The sequence below is a fragment of the Dermacentor albipictus genome, chromosome 7, assembly GCF_038994185.2.
Source record: "Dermacentor albipictus isolate Rhodes 1998 colony chromosome 7, USDA_Dalb.pri_finalv2, whole genome shotgun sequence".
NCBI lineage: Eukaryota > Metazoa > Arthropoda > Arachnida > Ixodida > Ixodidae > Dermacentor > Dermacentor albipictus.
The window spans coordinates 29,263,897-29,281,516 of NC_091827.1; the positions used below are offsets into that span (position 1 = coordinate 29,263,897).

Sequence of the window (17,620 nt, forward strand, 5' to 3'; positions counted from 1 at the left end):
ACTGCTGTGACATTACCTTTTAAGATTGCCAGAAATGTGGCCGATGTCTGCTTTGGTAGGTGCAAATGCAGACGCAAAAAACACACTAACACAATGTTGACTCAACATTGCTTTGCACTTGTTTCAGAGCATTTCTTAAAGTGCGATTAAGCAACGACCCATTGAAGCTGCATCCACTTTTTTTCCCCGTATTGATAACCTAGCACTAGATATAATGCAGTCAACGTCGTCAGACCTACAGGCATTATGCATGTCCCTAGCTGATGCTGCATGAAAAAAAAGTACAAATATCCTCTTGCAGTCGCGTTGGCGCAGGACAGGGTAATTGGAGATAGCAGGGAGGGGCCATTGTCCTACAGTGGACATAAGATAGGCTGATGATGTCATGTAACACATAAATGAGTGGATATTTGTTCCTGCTTGCCTTTGTCCACTACCAGTTCCTGAACTAGTTTAAAGGTTTGTGGTAACATCCGTGCAATATCGCACGATAGATCAGGGGAGTGATGGCATTTGGTTATCATTTGAACATATCTTCTTTCCCTTGGAAACTGTGCACTCAAACTAGGCAGCAGCTTCTCTGCTCTCTGCATTATAAACCCAGTCTCGCTGTGGAGTCTAGAATTTCTCAAAACTGACCATGCCCAGCAGGCAGTAGCGAGGATGTGGATGTCTCGGGTGGTCTGTGTAAAGCTTTCCCCAGTTATTGAGAAGACTAATGCGAGGTGAATCACCTAAATGATTGATGGGCATAGCATGATCACCAGACAATGGCTTCACGGTTGTGAACGGCCTCTCGGAAAACTGCTTGCGACGACTGTGGCAGCTTGCGGAGCAGCTCGAGACCACCTGTATAAAATTCCTCGTCAAAGATACGGAATCCCTTTTGTGCTTGGTCTTTTCTTGTGCAGTCCATTCACACTAGTGCAGCAGCTCCCTCAGCGGGTAAACATGTCAAGTATTGCTTTTCAATCATTATAGAGACCTTCTGTGGCTGTTCCTTTTCAATTCCTCCAGATAGGTAGGCATTCCAGGCAGTGCCAGTACAGCACATCTGTGGTTGGCATCAAAAGTTTCAGGACGATAGTTCCGCGATGAAGCTGAATTTCAGGTCAGCTCCAGTATGCAGCTAGTAAAACAGTACAACACTACTTCAGTAGCACTCATGTAGGTAGCAAGTGCGAAATCCAGGCTACGTATCCAAGTTTAAGAAATATTCAGCTTTGTCTTAGATCCCATGCCCCATGAATTGTTGATGCTGTCTGTAATGTGAAAATGCATCGTAATATTGAGACCTGAAGCAGCTCGGGCACATTATTGCCTTTCAAGACGGTTTGTGCTATCTACTGGTATGTCACGAATGTGAGAAACTAATTGTTTATATACTACTATGGTTAGATGCTGAAAGCAACATCTACATAAATGCGACAGGTGTAACGATCCCCTAATGTCACAAAAACTACTCTTCATAGCCTAACAGAGGTCTACGCAATCGCAACATTGCTGAACAGGCGTAACGTGGTCCGGCAGATCCTTAATGCTGCATCCTGGATTTTCACGTCCCCACGGCAGCATACGAAATGCACTTCATTGGTGCTTTATGTCATCTGTGGCAACTGCTCAGATGGAATCTGCCAATTTTCTTGAAAGCTCACAGAAGGATGCGTTGAAACCACTGCATACATCTCTGCATGTTTTATATCCGGCATGAATATATTGCATGGCCACTTCATAGTTGATTTTAGAGAGGTGGGAATGCAAGAGGGAACACCCAAATTCATTTTAATCCTGTAATACCCAACTTATCATATATGCTATGCCAGTTTGATACCTGAAGATTATAACATATGTGGGAAGCTTGACACAAAAGCCCATAGTTGCATTCTTCATATGTTAGTGACGTTTCAGATGTGGATAGTTCAACCAATTAATTATTGCTATTCTAATTCAGCTATAACTCAAACAATATTGTGTTGTTTTCTATTGTACATATTTCCTCTCAATGGCCACAAATAAAAATGAGCAAGTTCCAATTTTTGGTGATTACCGGGTTAAACAACGATTACTTTTGACCTGCGGATTCAAACCTCGCATTTTAATATGCCGGAAATAGCTTTCCTGTCGAATATTTAGTCTTGCCGAACACTTCAAGAGGGGGAATGCGTGTCAGCCACTATGGCTTCTTGAAAGAAAGACGAGTCTACTATTTTACATTTCTTTTACAAGAAGAACTTTGGAGAATGATTAGCGTAATTTCAACGTCTGATTGTAAACAGTACGCTTGGCCACATCTTTTTTCCCCTCTCATTTTAGAACAAAGCTGCCAGTAAAATACATCCGTCAGTGAAATAACATACAGCAAACTGTCTAGGCTGTGCAGAAGCACACACACGCATAAACTCAGCTGCAGGATGATACGAACACTCGCTCGCACAATGCACGTTGTTGATACTGCGGGCTTCCTTCAGAGGAGACAGACGCATGCCAGGCCCTCATTTGCACACAATAGGCTACTTGGAATGCACTTTGTCAACTAAGCTCGAAGAAAAGAACTAGGTACAAGCCAAGCTCATCAACAAGCGAGGCTGCACAGCAGGAAAACAGTTGGAATTTTCCAACCACCCATTTTGTGGTCGGTCACTTTTCCCTCCCACTCTGCCCAGATGAGCGCTTTGGTGTTAATCGTACACCGAGCAGAAGTTATGCCAATGGAATAACATCTTAAAGGCTGGTAAGAAGTTCTACAGAAACTTGGAAGCAGCTTTTGTGCTGGAATGCCAATCACGCTCGACATCCACACGGAAAAAAAAAAAATTTAGCTAGGCTCTGTTTGCTGTGCAGGGCACTATGATAAAAAACCCTCTGACAAAAGTCCAAGGCAACTGCAACAGTAGTTTCATGCAAACGTTCCCTAGCTCAGTTTTCACAGTGCTAATGTGCTTGAGAAAGCTGCACGCACAATTACACTTTCTGTGCGGGAATTCTGCAGCAGCTTTACAAAAACCAACAGTCGAAAGGCCGCAGTACAGGAACGTTTCAATTTCATATGTTAGGACGACACAAGCATACCGTAAGGCCCACTGCCTGTCCTTCACCGGAGTATTGCATCCTTCAGGCCACTTTCTTGTTGCCAGGCAAAATATTCTGCTCCCACCTGCTTTTGCCAAAAGGCATTTCGTGCCTTTAGCAGAGCAGGTGGGGTCTTGCCCCTCAGAAAGGTTCAAGTGACGCATACTGGGGTTGTGTTGTCGGTCAAGTTACTCGTGCGCGACACTTGTGTCCAAACACAAACAGCTCATCGGAGCCACAGAAAACGCATTCACTGGCTAATGCAAGGAGTGTGCAGTTAAAGCGATATCCTCAAAATTGGTAGACCGAAAATACGGCCCTTGCTTCCTGCTCTCTCGAAATACAGTATGCTGCACGCGCACCCAAGGGTGTTGTGTTGGCCTGGCCAGAACCAGAATGGTGCAAAACAAAGAATGCTCGGCATCGCATTCGACTAATGCTTTTCTCTGCTACGGTACGACCTACATGACCTCAGATTCCACGAAAGAAAGCAAGCACAGGACGTGGCTACGCACAATGTTTCGCTCGTCTCTACAACTACAAATTTTATACAAAGCAGGCAACGCTACGGAGGTTACACTTCATTTGCAGCCTGCATTTATGACCCCCCTAAAAATAGTTTGTCCCTTGTGAAATATGCAGGTTCGCATCAGGTAATTCAACATATAACATATTATGCCTTATGTCACAAAATGCAATGTGTTCATTACGTGGAAGGCACTGGATATCTGAACCTATCTGACACCAAACGAATAGAGTGATGCAGCCACAATGCACCATTTTCACTTCCTACTGAAACACAGTACGGTACGTCGCATACAAATGCACGATTTAACTTTGCGTCCACAAGTTGAAATATGTCAAGTATATGTTAAACAGAAAGCGCCACAAATCATTAACAGTTGCACTGCGAAACACGTAGCATGATGTCCTTCCACAGTGTCACCCATGTATGAAAAAAACGTCGACTGCATACCGGTCTGGCAAAATTACCCACACACCGAGATTCTGCTAACTACGCAGGCACGCCACCCCCGCGGTTCCGCGGAGCTGCGGCAGTACAAGACTCTGCTGCAACACCGCCGCGACGACGGAAGGACGGTCGCGGATCAGCTAACAAGCCTCGCCGAGCGTTGCCCGGGCTTCTGGCCCTGACCGGGCACGAGGAAGCCTTTTCATCCCGAAGACAAGACAGTGAGACACTCCATTTCAGCAGCTTTGCTGCAGAGAGTTGGATGTTTTTTTTTTCCCTTTTTTTCTTTATTCCATTTTATTAAGTGTCTCTAGCAGTGATACAACAGTTTACAACAATAAAAAAAATAATGGTTTGCAGCAGCTTAATTCATTTTTCTCCCTGACCCCTCGCTTTGTAGACAAAGAAAAAAAAAAGGGTGTGGTTGGTGGTGGGCCTCGTGGCCAGCCTCTGGCACGCCCCTTGTTCTCACTTTTGTGTGTGTTGTGTGTGCTCCCGTGTACGACGAGCGGCGCTCGACAGGCAACAACATTTTTTTTTGTCTTTTTTAATCTTTTTCTCGTATCTTGCGGCTGGAGACTAGAGGCTCAAAAGGGGGCACCTAGAGAATCACAGTCCCTGCGCCCTAAGTACTGCCCTTCCCCAACACACTCAGCTGGCCCAAGAAAAACATGTTTGGTGTGTGTCCCAAGTTCACGAGCCACAATTAGAATATTCCTAGCAAAGAAGAGTGCAAAACAACTCATCAGGGAGAGGGGGGGAGGGACAAAGAATTAACGAAAATAACACTGTGTGAAGAGATGCTCGCAAAATGTCCATGCAACCCTTGTTATGTGTGTTAGGAACAAGTAAAACAAAAACACATGGCAAAAATTGGAAAAGAACGCGTCTAACAGAAGAAGCACTTGCACCTAGCGGCGGTGGCCGCACGGCCGCGGTATATGTATCTCCGTCTTCTCTCCTTGCGGATGCCCGCGACACACACACACGCACACACCGTGTTGTGAATATCTTTTTTTTTCTCTCTTTTGTTTAAACAGTTCCTCTCGCGCATCAGGATGCATATGCACAGGAAAAGGAAGAAAAAGTGTGGAGCCACTAAACACACTGTGGCCAACAAACAGGTGATGTCGCTGCATCGGCAGCGGCTTTTCTTTTAAAAAGTTGCGAAAAGAATAAAAAAGTGGAGGTGGAGGAAGAAAAGTGGGTGGGGATGGTGGTGGTGGTGGCGGCCCTCAAACGCACAGAAAAAAAAAAAAGCATTGCCAGGAGGAAAGGGCTTTGTCCGCAGCTGCACTGCGGAAAAAAAAATGCAAACTGCAGCCCTCTCCCCGGTACTGAAAAAACATTAACAAGGCCCTTTCTCAAGTAGGCGCACACATGCACACACAAACATACGCACACACACGCACACGCAGACTCACGCAGTTGGGAAGAGCAGGGCTTTTTCAAAATAAATAATGCTATGAGACATGAGCACGCGGGATACAGCTCCAGCAGGCCGCCTCCCCGAGAGTCCGACCGAGCAGGCACCGACCCCCCCCTCCCCCTCTGCCTCCCTGCAGCTCTCGAAAAGACGGGGGCGCGTGTGTGTTCTCGATGGGGGGTGTGGGGTAAAAAGGGGGTTGGACACGCCGTTGGAGGGGGAGGTCTCGCGCCCATCTTTGCTTGGCGGCAGGCAGGGGCGCTTTGCATAGGTGCTACAGCTTGTTCTCGGGATGGGGGAGGCAACAATCCACAGCGGCCGTCGAAGAAGAGAACCTTTTTTTTCCCAAGGCACACTACAACGAGGAGATAAGAGGAAAAAAACCCAGCGAAGGCGCGCGCGCACACCCAAGTCCGACGACGTGGAAATGGCCCACACTTCTGCACCTGTACACACCCAGACATGCGTGTAGTATATGTATATACATTATGTATATCCGTATGTTATATTATTCCACTACTGTAACATCACATTTTTTTTTTTGCAACACACTCGGTAAAGAAGGGGCAGGGGAAAGGGGGGGGATGGGGAGTCAGCCGAAAGAAAAAAAAACACCTTCCACCCTAGCGCAGCACCCCGAGAGCATTCTGCTGTGACCTTTTGGCTTCCTCCTCAGCGATCTGCTGCTCGATCAGATACTGGGCCGTGGAGACGGCATTTGGCGTGCCTGTGATGCTGACGATGCGGTTGCGTGTGCCCGGTGCAAACGTGCCCTTCTTGGAGATCTGGATGGCGGCGCCGCTGAAGCGCTGGATCTCAACCAGTGACTTCCCCCCCGGTCCCAAGATGGCCCCCACAATGTTCTCCCCCACCTCGAGGTCTCGCTTGACGGCGTCCGAGCACTTGTCAGCCGCGGAGGGTGGCGGCGGCGACTTGCACATGGCCCCCTGTGACGGCACCAGTGCTGTGCCCAGCCCGAATGAGTTGTTGTTGACCGGCATGCCTCCCCCGGCGCCGTTGTTGGCCGCCGCACCAGGCGAGCCTAGCGCGGGCGAGTTCCGCCGGAATGGGTCAAACACCATGTCGCCGTGGTAGCGCTCCGAGCGGGGCGACCCGAAGCCGCCGCTGCCGACGGGGCCGAAGATACCCGAGCTGCTGGCAACCACTGGTGGCGTGGCGTCCATCGGCGAGGTCGGGTAGACTTGCTGCGGTGGCGGTGGCTGCGGTGGGCCCTGTCCCATCATGGCCCCATTGGCACCCGCTAGGAGTGCTCCAAGGCTGGAGCCCAGCACACCATACGTCGCCAGGGTACCCATGGCTGTCGCAATGTCGGCCGTTGCCTGCTCCGTGTAGCCGTTGCTCCTCAGCACCGCTTTGACGTTCTCTAGAAGTTGCGCCACGTTGGCACCCGGAAACGGTGCTGGCACCATGGAGCCTGCGGCTCCGCTAAAGTTTGCCGTCGGGCTTAGGCTGTTGAGGCTCCCGCTCGAGCTGTAGCTGGCTGACGAGTTGTTCACCGTGGAGTGCACGCTCGACGGGTTGGCGTAGGGCGAGCCCGTCGGGTTGAAGTTGGCCACGGGCCCGGTCACCTCGGCGTAGGATACGTGCAGGCAGCTGCCGCTCTGCGGGTCCTCCACGATTTTGGCCAGGATGAGCTGGCAGGCCTTCTTGTTGTTGTCCATCTCACCAATGACGGTGATGCAGCGCTCGGCGAGGGCGTGGTCCTTGGACTTCTGAGAGATCTGCACGTACGCACCACTCTCTTCCTTGATCTGCTTGATGTAGCTGCCCCCCTTGCCGATGATCATGCCCGCCGTGCTGTTGGGCACCAGGATCTTCACCTGCGTGCATGCGTGCAATGTAGCTCAGCAATGCTTAAGGACAACTTTCTTTATGCGAAGCATACTAGCCGCACAACCACGCTCTTCCTTGCTGCGCCGCGCGCGGCCGCGTAGCTACCGTATGACGTCATAGCAGCTGCGAAAGCGGAGGCTCAACTCGTGCGCTCGCTTGCGGCCGCGTAGCTACATAGCCGGGTCTCAGCTCGTGCGCTCGCCTGCGGTCGCACAGATGGTACTGCGGCCTAACTCCCGCTCCTCCCGCTATACCAGGTTACCGATACCACTATACCAGCGGTATAGTGGTATTAGTAGCGGTAGAGCGTATTTATTGGTTTGAAAATAAAGGAATCAGCAGAGTAACGCATGAGTTGTTTCTTCGTCTAGCCGAACCAAATATGGCCAAGCAACAACAGTTCACCAGGCTAAACAGTGGTTCAACAACTAAAATAAAGGCTAGTATGCTTCGCATCCTGGGCTTAACCTTAGCTAAGCCACAGCCATATTTTTGCCCATGCTGGATGGACTGACAAATCTGATTGCGCATAATGCTCGGCTCTTTGAAACCGATCACAGCAGGTGCCACCGACTGCACTTGTACAGTCACTAGCTGTACGGGTTCTAATGCATTAACGGTGAAGAGAATCAATTACTAACTGTAGGAAAGTGATGCAGTGAGCATGCAGCAAACTTGGGCTACCTGCATCAGTGACAATCCTCACGGCGATTCAAATGGGCGCAACACCAAATGCAGCAGCTCAACAATGTGCAGCCAATTCATGGTACAAGGCACGGCGAAATAGACCAGCTGAAAGTTGAGAGCCAATGCCTCCTCAGCATACCTGCCAACCTGCAAGCTTTGAATGTTTGCAAACATCCCACGGACAAGCAGGCCAGTGGCACGTTTTTGAATTGAACTTTACCTTGAGCACACACACCTTTATTGCATATGTATGTATGCGATTTATTTACGATGATTTAACTGTAGACGCAGCCCACAAGCAGCAGCAAACTTGGAACAGCAGGGAATGAAAAGCAACAGATTGTCTTTAGATCGCACCGACATTTTCTGCAACATTGCCGTCGCCGATTTCGCCTGCTTCAGGAACCACAGTGTTATAAACTTGCTCGAAGCAAGAAGAACCCCACTGGCATACGAAATCTTTCAGTGCAAGTACCATCACCAGTCACTTTTTTTTTTGCGTGCATTTTTTGCAATCTTGTGCCGTCCCATCTTTAAACACCTTCGTAAGCGTTTCGCAAACGGAACTTATTTTTCGTAACACACAACGCAACATTAGTGAAATTGCAGAGTGAGCACAAAATTCGGGAGAGTTGGCAGGTGTGCATTAGACCTGGAAAACAAGTCCGAGTACCAAGCAACCAATTTTTGTAGAAACAAATGCGAAGTCCCTCCCATCCCACCTCTTACGTTTAGGAGCTTTTCGATCATTATGTTGTAGCCTCGGCCGAACGAGCTCCCTACCTGCTTTTCCCTCTCAGCTGGCTGCTTGTGGTCAAAGTCTATGGCAATCTTGGCTGTGGGGTCGGGCTTCTCCTTAATTTTCTCCATGATAAATTCGTGGATGCGTAGAACGCCCTCGACACTCCCGGTGATGAGGCACACCCTCTCGGTAGTTCCTGCAAGGGCGACACACGTGGAAGCTACTGTGAAGGCAAGTCACCAGCCTAGTTGCCAAAAGCCACATGTTAATTGAAGCTGCGATCGCTGGCTGCAGCCAACAACTACCCTCCAGATTGTTTTCTGGACAGTGGAGATCATAATGCCCTTTATTCAACAGTTCATAAGCAATAATGGATATTCATAAGTGTGCGATTACTATTGATCAGATAACTAACTCCCTACTGAAATGTGTATATGCACTCCGATAATTCCATACATTTTCAATGCGATAGTTACACAAACTACACAAAATTTATATGGAATCCATATAAATTCTGCAAGTTCTATGTGAAAAGTTATAGGGAATTGTACAGAAAATTACACGGAATGCTTCAGCAGTTCTGATACTCACCAACTGTTCTTTTGTTAATTTAGCACATACTGCAATTACGGTGTTGAAGCTGGTCAATGGCACTGGCGTGTCTCCTTAGTAGAGATCTAGACCAGCAGCACTTCTAAATAGCCATCTTGTAAACTTGTTTTCAGCACACCACAACTGCTGCTTGGCTTTCTAACAACAAAATTTTGTTGCAGTCTGCCTTTAAGAGGCACTGGTGTCCCGCTTAGCTTTGTATCATGCTGTGCGAGAAAGGAGTTGCTAGAAAATGTTTAGAGCATCAATGCTACGCAAAATTAGGTAGAGATGTCGCAAAACTGCTGTTAGTCTCAAGACTCCTACAACCGGATCGACATACCTTAAATCGGCCAGCTTTAATTATGTAATGAACCAAGTTGATGAGCAAATCTGACCTAGACATTTAATCGATGTCTAAAAATCACTTTAATATTTCTCTCCTCACCATTTGAAGCACATACCACATGTCCCTATGGTTTGTATGGATGCCAAGCGTTTGTGCACCATAGCACCTGCAGCATCATACAATGCACCATCTGCCGATATTTTAATGAATGTTTTCTATCTGTTCCAGTGTGTTTCAATGGAGAGCAAACTATTACCACAATATCGCGAGAGATTCCCTAACACCTGGAAGAAAGCCCACACCTGTTTTTTGGCATGATTTGGTATTTTTTCTAAAATACTGAAAGTAGCCCACTTGTCGTAATCCTGGGGCGTTGACGCTGCTTCTGCTGTCACCAATGACGATACAGCAAAACTGGATAAATTAGCTGCATCTGGAGATAAACAATGATGACTTGGAAGCACAGTCATCATTGGTTCATGCCTCTTCGCTGCAATCGCGACCTTGGCAGAAGCTCCACAAGCTTTGGCTACAATTTATTTTCTTGATTGTACACTAAATGTTAGCCCGCTTGTCTTCCTCACCCAATTGGCTCTATATTCCAGGTGTGCATTCTCTCTGGATATTACGGTATGTGCGCCGTATAGTAGTGCATACCTAGGTCACACAAAAGCATTGTGGCTTCTGAATATCTGTTGCAACTAACAGTACACCAAAAGCAAGTGCAAAAATTCAGGTAGCTGGGAGTGATACAGAGCATGACAATGTGAAGATGCAGCTCCTGTTGTCAGTTTCGGTGCAGGTCAGAGGGCAGGCAATTCTTATCCAGGGATGTGTGCACACGGAGCAGTTGGAGCAATTGGTACAACTATGATGGGGCATGATTTGGGGTAAGCTTTGAATTGTTGCCTGCCAAACATTATCACTAATAGCGGCCAATAGCAAAAGGAGAAACTGTTCACTTTTCTCGATTTTCTTGCCCACATTGCTTCTAGGCCTAACTAGGCACCCCCCTATACTGAGTGACGCAGCCCTGTTCTTTGTTTACAGGGTGCAGTTTTGTCCACAGGCCTCACCTGGGTAGAAGTCGTTCGACTTGGACATTTTCACCCGGGCTCCCGCTTCCTTTTGGAGCAGTGCAATGGTCTCACCACCTTTGCCGATGATGGCCCCGGCAGCCACAGCGGGTACAAGAATCTTGAAGTGGAACGTCCCATTGCCTGCAGGGAGAGAGGGCAGGACGCCACTGTGCATACACGCACACCACACTGTTGCAAAAAAAAAAAAAAAAAAAAGTGGCAGCACGCACAGACACACACACAGACAAACAGGGCGAGACTACCGGTGCATGTATGAGTCATGGGAGAGAAAAAAAGCCAGGGTGGTTTTCGGCGTGTGAATCCTGATGAGACCACGATGAGCCTTGGCGGTGGGCGGGTGAATGAGATGGCGTGATGTAGTATGGCGCTACGACGATGCAGCAAGCGGCCAACAGACAAGATGAAGAAGGGGAGAACAAAGGCCGTACCTGACGCTCGTCTTCGTAATTGCTCCATTTGCAAAGCTTTTGCGGGGAGTGGGGGAAGAAGAAGGGCTCCGGGCTCTTTCCACTCTCTCTCTCAAACGTGTGCGCGTGCCCCCTTCCGTTCGCTCTTAACTGCGTTTCTTTCGCCTGAGCATAGCGCACCCGGCGGCTAGTGGTGCCCGTCAAAAGGGCTGCAAGGCTGCAAACGAAGAGACACATACACACCGGTTGTAGGAACCGACAAGCCCCCGCCACCACCACTGTTGGAGCCCAGGCAGGTCTCGGGGGGGGGGGGGGGGGGGGGAGGGACAGGGAGGGCGCAGCTTCAGACCGACACAACCCAAACCGCAGCACTAGAACAACCACTTCTTTTTCGACGCCCCGTGGCCACTGCGGGGCGCAACTCGTTCTTTAAACCTTGCACAAGCAGAAACCCCGAGTTGTAAAGCCAAGAAGACCGTCCACCTCGCACTCATCTGCGAGATGCATGCCTTAAGCAAGCTAGTCCTAGCCAAGAAGCACTAGACAAAACAGCGCCGGTCTCCAGACGAGAAGCTAAAGAAAGGCAAGATGCGGCAGGTCAGCAAGGGTACAAGGGCACAACTATTTTGTGTGCACCGTCAAAGATGCACCTAGCAGATCGTTGTGTACTTTCCAACAGAGACAAAATGCCAAAAGCTGCAGCCTGGAAAATGGGCAACTAGATCAGTTCAATCAAGTTGAAAGATTTTTACGTAAGCCAGCTTCGACGAGTATGTCCTGCAAGCCCTGCTTCAACCAGTAAAAGTTTTTGCCATCTTCACGTGTCAGGTGCTTCTACAGTATGTATAGGCTGTCAATTCAAAGTTTCTGATGCCCAGTGTCACTCGCGTCTGCAATTTTGCTTTTGCGACAAGGTTTAATTAGCTCTATTCCATTTTTTTCTTAAACACATGCAATGCACTTATATGGTATAGAAGATACAAAAACATAAGCAAAATATTCCTGACTGTGCTCATATCAGGGTGAAATAAACTTAAGCTGATAACTTATTGTCAGAAATCACAGATAAGATCACAAGAAAACCTGACTAAGGACTGACAACAGCAGTAAATTTACCTATGTGTGGATTTCTTTTTGTATCGGCGAATGAGGAACACTGAAATTGTGGCACGATTATATGGAATAGAGCGTTATGTCTGGTAATGACATCCCTCAGCATACATTGACGACGTAAAGAGGACCGAGTTTCATCGACACCAGTTAGGACCGAAACGTCTACCAACGGTACGTGCGGTTAAGAATTGGAGCACCTGCTAGTCCACAAGCAACCACGAGGCAAAAGCCTCATGTTTCCAACAAGTAAAACGTTCCATGTAACACTGGCTGTCATATGGATGAATAAAGACCAAAGTGATTCCATTATGCATGACGTCCAAATTGAGCAATACTAATTCTGAACGTTGCTAATGGTAGAAATACTGTGCACAATTGAACCCTCATTGTAAATCCCTAATTATATAGCCATTATTGTATATAAATGTTAACACAAGTTCCCAGCAGGCTTTCGGTGGTCGCAACTGGTAATCAAAGTGAAGAGGTAGGTGGCACAGTTGTGAACATGCGCCATAAAGCCAGTGGATGTTAAGGTTAAAGAGCATAACCTTCTATGTAAAAAAATCATCCGAAGCTGGCCAGTATACAAAAAGAACAAGAAAAAAAATTCTCATCTCATGTTACCAGATGCGATTAGGAAATGAAGCGCACTATATACTACTAGGTAGCCCAGCAGCATATCACCATCAGGGTGATAAGCTTAAAGATAATCAAGCAGCCTGCTAAGTGCCAAGAATTTGACCTAACACCAGCTGGCACAGGGTGGAAGTCCCCCGTGGAAAAGCCCGGAAACGCAGACTACTGGAACTCGAGAAAATCTGCAATGGACAGAGGTGAAAATTATCATGCAGATCCCCCACGTGTCGGGAAAAGAAGTAAAAGAAAAAAAAATCGGACCCCACAGTCGGGCGAGGTGGAGCAAAAAAGGCCCAACCACTGCCACAGGCTAACGAGCATGGTCTGGGAACAAAGCTCAGTACGCGGCCCCAAATCAGTCCTCCTTTTAACTTATCGCCGATGGAAAAAGCAGCAGCAACAAGTTTAGTCACAGAAAGCGGAGGCCGCCACCCGCCCTCCCCTGCCCGGTCGAGATCGGTGCCACGAGGAAGGGAGGGCGGACCCCTCAAGAAACAAGAACGCGACCACCACCGGCGTAAACGGGACCAGAACCAAGGTCGAGGGGGGAAATACACAGCCACACGATGACGTCTGGATCGCGGCGTATCGGGCCCGTTCCCCTCGTCGCTTTCAACACCGCTACACTACCGCAGACGACGAGCCATCCGAGGAGAAATGCGCCAAGTCTGCTCACGCGCGCTTAATAACGCGCGCACGCGACCCTAAATACTCGCGAGGCGGCAGAAGGAATGGGGAAAGAAAAAAAGAATCGCACTTAATTTCCGCGACGATGCATCTAGCCGGCCACCGCCGGCCGCACGCACATGCAAGGTGGTGTGTTAAAGGGCTGCGCCGACGCGAAGGAGACGATAAATGCGATTACCACACGCTGCGACCGTCGTCGCGGCAGCCGGGTCAACGGCAAGGACACGTCGGGGCAGCACCCCAGATCGCCGGGGAAGCAATGCATTCCGCAGGTCGAGTCAGCGGCATGCAACGAACTGGCCGAAAGCACAGGGCGGAAGGGGGGCGGCAGTTTCTCCGGCAAATGCCCCAAGAGGGGCTGCTACTACTACTACTACTACAACTACGGCCGCTGGCATGCGCTCGGCGAAAACCCGGTCCGCAAATTACTTTCCGCCGCGCTCACCCCGTCTCAAACTAGGCAAAGCTCAGTTCTTAAGACAAGCGCTCGCAAAGCGTGCTCGAGGATCACGCCTTGTCGTCTGCCAAAGGCAGGTTCGCACGAAATATTTCTGCAAGATAGGCCTAGGCTACGCTGCGCAGGGTGAGCCGGCGCACTGGCTCAGCCCCCTCTCCACGACCAACACACCATATGCAAGGTCCGCTTCGGCCACGAGATATACACCGAATTGTACGCTGCGTGAGGCATCGGAGAGATTCGTCACATTCCTCCGTGCAGTGGCGAATCCGATCGGGCTCCCCCCGTCTCGCAGCAAAGCAAATAAGCAGAGGGGAAAAACACACCCGACCGAAAACACGGCGAACCGCCGCCGTGGGGTGTGGGGGAAGAAGACGGAAAGAAAAAATCGTTTTCTTTCCCGACCCGACCAAACACGGGTGCGCCATGAGAGGCGGAAAGCTCTGCTCGCGGGCCACGGGTCGGCGAAAAAAAACGTAACGGGCCGTGGCCAGCAGGAAAGGCTGTCGACGGCACTTGCCTTCGGGTCGGCGAGCAGCACGACGCGAAAATGGTCGACCTTGCTCGGCACCTCGCTGCTGCAGCAGGTACCGGGTGAAAAGTCCGCTGTCCCACATACCGGGCCCGGCGCTACTCCATCGAGGAAGAGAAAGTCGCGGCTACCAAACACGCAAGGGGCTTCGACTCGACGAAAAAGAAATCGCCGACCATGTAATAAGGTGTGCGACGAAGAGAAAAAAAATATACAAAAAGAGGCGAGCACCGCTCGCCGGGCACCCTCCCCGGCCTGCCTTCGGAGGAAAAAAAATGCACGTCGCGGGCCTGGCACGCAGATCTCACGGCTGTCAGCAGCGGCGAAATGGACGGCACTTTCCGAGCCCGTGATCCCCGAACCGCAATATCAGGAGCGAAAGACAGCGCTCGCCGGCTGATGGGACCCAGATAATTCGCCATCTCAGCGGCGATAAAAAAAATAGCAAGAAAACGTCGCCCCACTACTAGTACCTGACTCGGAATTTGCTGGGCAGCCGCCCAGGGCTTCGAAGCACCGAGAACGAGCTTTTTCGTCAGACCAAGCGCGCATCCAAGCCATCACGCAGCGGTCGAAAAGGGGGAACTCGCGAAAACCGAGCCCTGCCTGCCTGGGTCCGGCCGCTGTGTCATATGGTACTACCCACGTCACACCCAGTTGCGCTGGCTGGGCAGCGGACACGAGACGCCCCGCTAGACGCAAATTGGTACGCTACCTCCGCCATGGTGGGACCTTTTCGTCGCCCCAATATCGAGCTCGGAATCCAGGGGCCTCTTCCTAGAATCTCCAATATCGGGATCGGGACATCCATTCACACCTCCTAAACCCGTCGCCATCTTCAGTGCAGAAACGTCCGGGCGCTGACGTCACTCCCGACGTCAACACGAGTCTCCCGGAAGACGCTGCGGACCGGCCTTCTTCCTGTTCCTCTCCGCGAGTCGCGACGCCATCCCTCGCCGAAACGGCGAGGTACCGTGGACGATCGTTCGGCGCGCGCTGTCCACCATTTCACTGACACACGCACAGGCACTCTAGAACGTGCAAGCGCGCACTTTGCTGGGATGGGAGTGCGAATAGAGTTCACATGTTGTTTTAGGCCTTTCTCGGGCCCTGGTTCGCCGCCTTGTGACGGTTGTTTGCAACTTATCAAGCTTTATTTTAAACGTGTCCGCGTCCCCTGCGCTACTGATGGTCCATCAGCTTACACGAACGCCGCAGTGATAGTAACGGCTTGAGCTGTAATTATTTCGAACATAATGGATCAAGGCGTGATACACGCAAGCGCCAAATGTTCACACATTGCATTGTACAACAAAAAATAGATAGCAGTAAGCGCAGCTGTGTTTTATATCTGTTAGCTTCGCGCGTTTCGCCAGCGTCAATGACTCACTGTAGGTAGCACATTGTACGGATTAGTGTGATTTAACTTGTTTATATACTGGCGATGAGTGATAGCAGCTGATACACTGGTGCCTATGGCTGACAACGATTGCCGCAACTTTGATTTTAAACCACCTTATAACCCACGTGATAGGCTTTCCTGCATACCGCGTCTACCGTGCAGGGGAGCGACATTCGCAGAACACGCGGGAGACTTGAATTTGCACTCGCCTTGTCTTCCTGGCAGCATGTGGGTCCTGGCGCTGCGTCCACGACGTCGTTAGCGAAGCTTCTGTGCTGCATTTCGGCCTAGAAATGATAAGCCGAGGCAAATTTGCAGAAATAATCGCCTCACGCAGGACACAGCTGATTGTCCACAGGCACAGTTACCAAGCTTTGTCGCCAGGGCACGCTGCGAGCGCACCATTCGTTATCTTTAAAATCCGTCTCACGAAACAAAATAGCCATCGGTTTGTATATTTAGTTGAACAAGAAAATTAGAGCAATTTTTTTTGTTTCTAATGTAAGTATACTATGCGAACCAACAGTGAAAAGTTGCACGCGTATGCGACTCTGCGGAGCTAATCAATGCGGAGCTTTTATACGTAGTTATTCTCACACTAATTTCAGGCAACAAAAAGTTAACACTCAATCTAACGCAAATTTAGTCACATACAAGTTGTCGCGGCACCTATCGGTGAATAAACAAAGCTATTAATTCAACATTTTGGTTATTAGTTTGCGATATTGGCTTACTTTTATGCTCAAAAGCGACAGATGTATTCAAGAACGGTGAAAATCATAGCGGTAAATATGGTTGGTTTTGAAGCAAAATTTTGCACTAGTGCGATAAAAGCACTTTTGAGAAGAAGGAAGGAAAGAGCAAGCGAGTGAAACGGCGGCAACTGCGGAGGAGAGAGTGCAGCGGAAAGGTGCGCCGCCTGGATTGTGAGAGGTGCGGTGGGATCCTTCCCTCGCACCCTTCCGACAGCTCTTTTTTTCTATGTTTGTTTGTTTGTTCTAGTTTCGTTAATGTCATCAGGGGCCGTCGGAGAGTAATGTCCGATGTGAAGCGGGCTTCACACCATCGAGTGCAGTGAGCGGCTGCACGTTTGCCATTGGATGCGACGCCGCGGAACAGTCGGAATGATGCGGTGAGCGACAACTTTTAGGCCTAGAGAAGTTTCGCACGGCCACCGAGCGAGCCGCCGCCGGGTGCGATGCATGCACAGAGCACGCACCCGAAAATGGAAGATATGTTGCTGGCGGCTTCCCTTTAAGCAGCAGCTGCGCGCAGGCGCTGGAGCGAGTCGCTTGCGCGTTTCTCTGGGCGCTTTTAAAGTAGCACCGGCCCGGCAGTTAAGAAGCGTGCGCTAATTTTTTTGCCCGAGGCTTTTGTTCTTAGGGGCGGGTCGGGTTTGCGTTTCTTGGCGGAGCGTTCCACCTGTGAACGCGACGGCTCGAGCGTAGCCATGCGGAACGCCGCTGGCGTCTTTGTGCCGCGCGAGTCGACATGCGCGCGATTTTGGTAGCATATAGGTGAGGACCGCGTTACGTTCTGCTGTGTAATTATGTAGCGCAGTTGCACCGCCGGGCGAACCTATCTGCAATGTTTCG

The 17,620-nt window shown here is 49.7% G+C and overlaps 2 protein-coding genes across 6 annotated transcripts in view; one reads left to right on the plus strand and one right to left on the minus strand.

Moving 5' to 3' along the window:
- The window catches only part of LOC135917411 (uncharacterized), a 24,057-nt gene extending 19,647 nt beyond the window's left edge, over positions 1–4,410 (plus strand). The window contains exon 6 of the mRNA XM_065450982.1: positions 4,093–4,410. Within this exon, the coding sequence (XP_065307054.1) occupies positions 4,093–4,224 (132 nt within the window). The 3' untranslated portion in view covers positions 4,225–4,410. The remainder of the gene's footprint in view (positions 1–4,092) is intronic.
- On the minus strand, positions 4,277–16,113 carry ps (RNA-binding protein Nova-1-like protein passilla). Of its 5 annotated transcripts, none has more exons than XM_065450980.1 (5): positions 15,097–15,256; positions 11,220–11,415; positions 10,768–10,911; positions 8,793–8,947; positions 4,277–7,309 (listed from the first exon to the last, which is right to left on the minus strand). In XM_065450980.1, the coding sequence occupies exons 2-5, from the start codon at positions 11,245–11,247 to the stop codon at positions 6,092–6,094; spliced, it is 1,545 nt and encodes a 514-aa protein (XP_065307052.1). In that variant the 5' UTR covers positions 11,248–11,415; positions 15,097–15,256; the 3' UTR covers positions 4,277–6,091. The 5 variants fall into 5 exon arrangements, with proteins under 5 accessions (XP_065307052.1, XP_065307053.1, XP_065307049.1 ...); XM_065450981.1 differs by lacking the exon at positions 15,097–15,256 and adding an exon at positions 13,813–14,172; XM_065450977.2 differs by lacking the exons at positions 11,220–11,415; positions 15,097–15,256 and adding an exon at positions 15,339–16,113.
- Between the last annotated feature and the right edge of the window lie 1,507 nt (positions 16,114–17,620).

Excerpts from the sequence above, each read along its gene's own strand:
- ps (XM_065450977.2), bottom strand. The coding sequence starts at position 15,459 with ATGGCGACGGGTTTAGGAGGTGTGAATGGATGTCCCGATCCCGATATT. Across the intron at positions 10,912-15,338 it reads AAGGTCCCACCATGGCGGAG|GCAATGGGACGTTCCACTTC; the intron begins GTAGCGTACCAA and ends CTCTCCCTGCAG. Across the intron at positions 7,310-8,792 it reads CAGCTGAGAGGGAAAAGCAG|GTGAAGATCCTGGTGCCCAA; the intron begins GTAGGGAGCTCG and ends GCATGCACGCAG.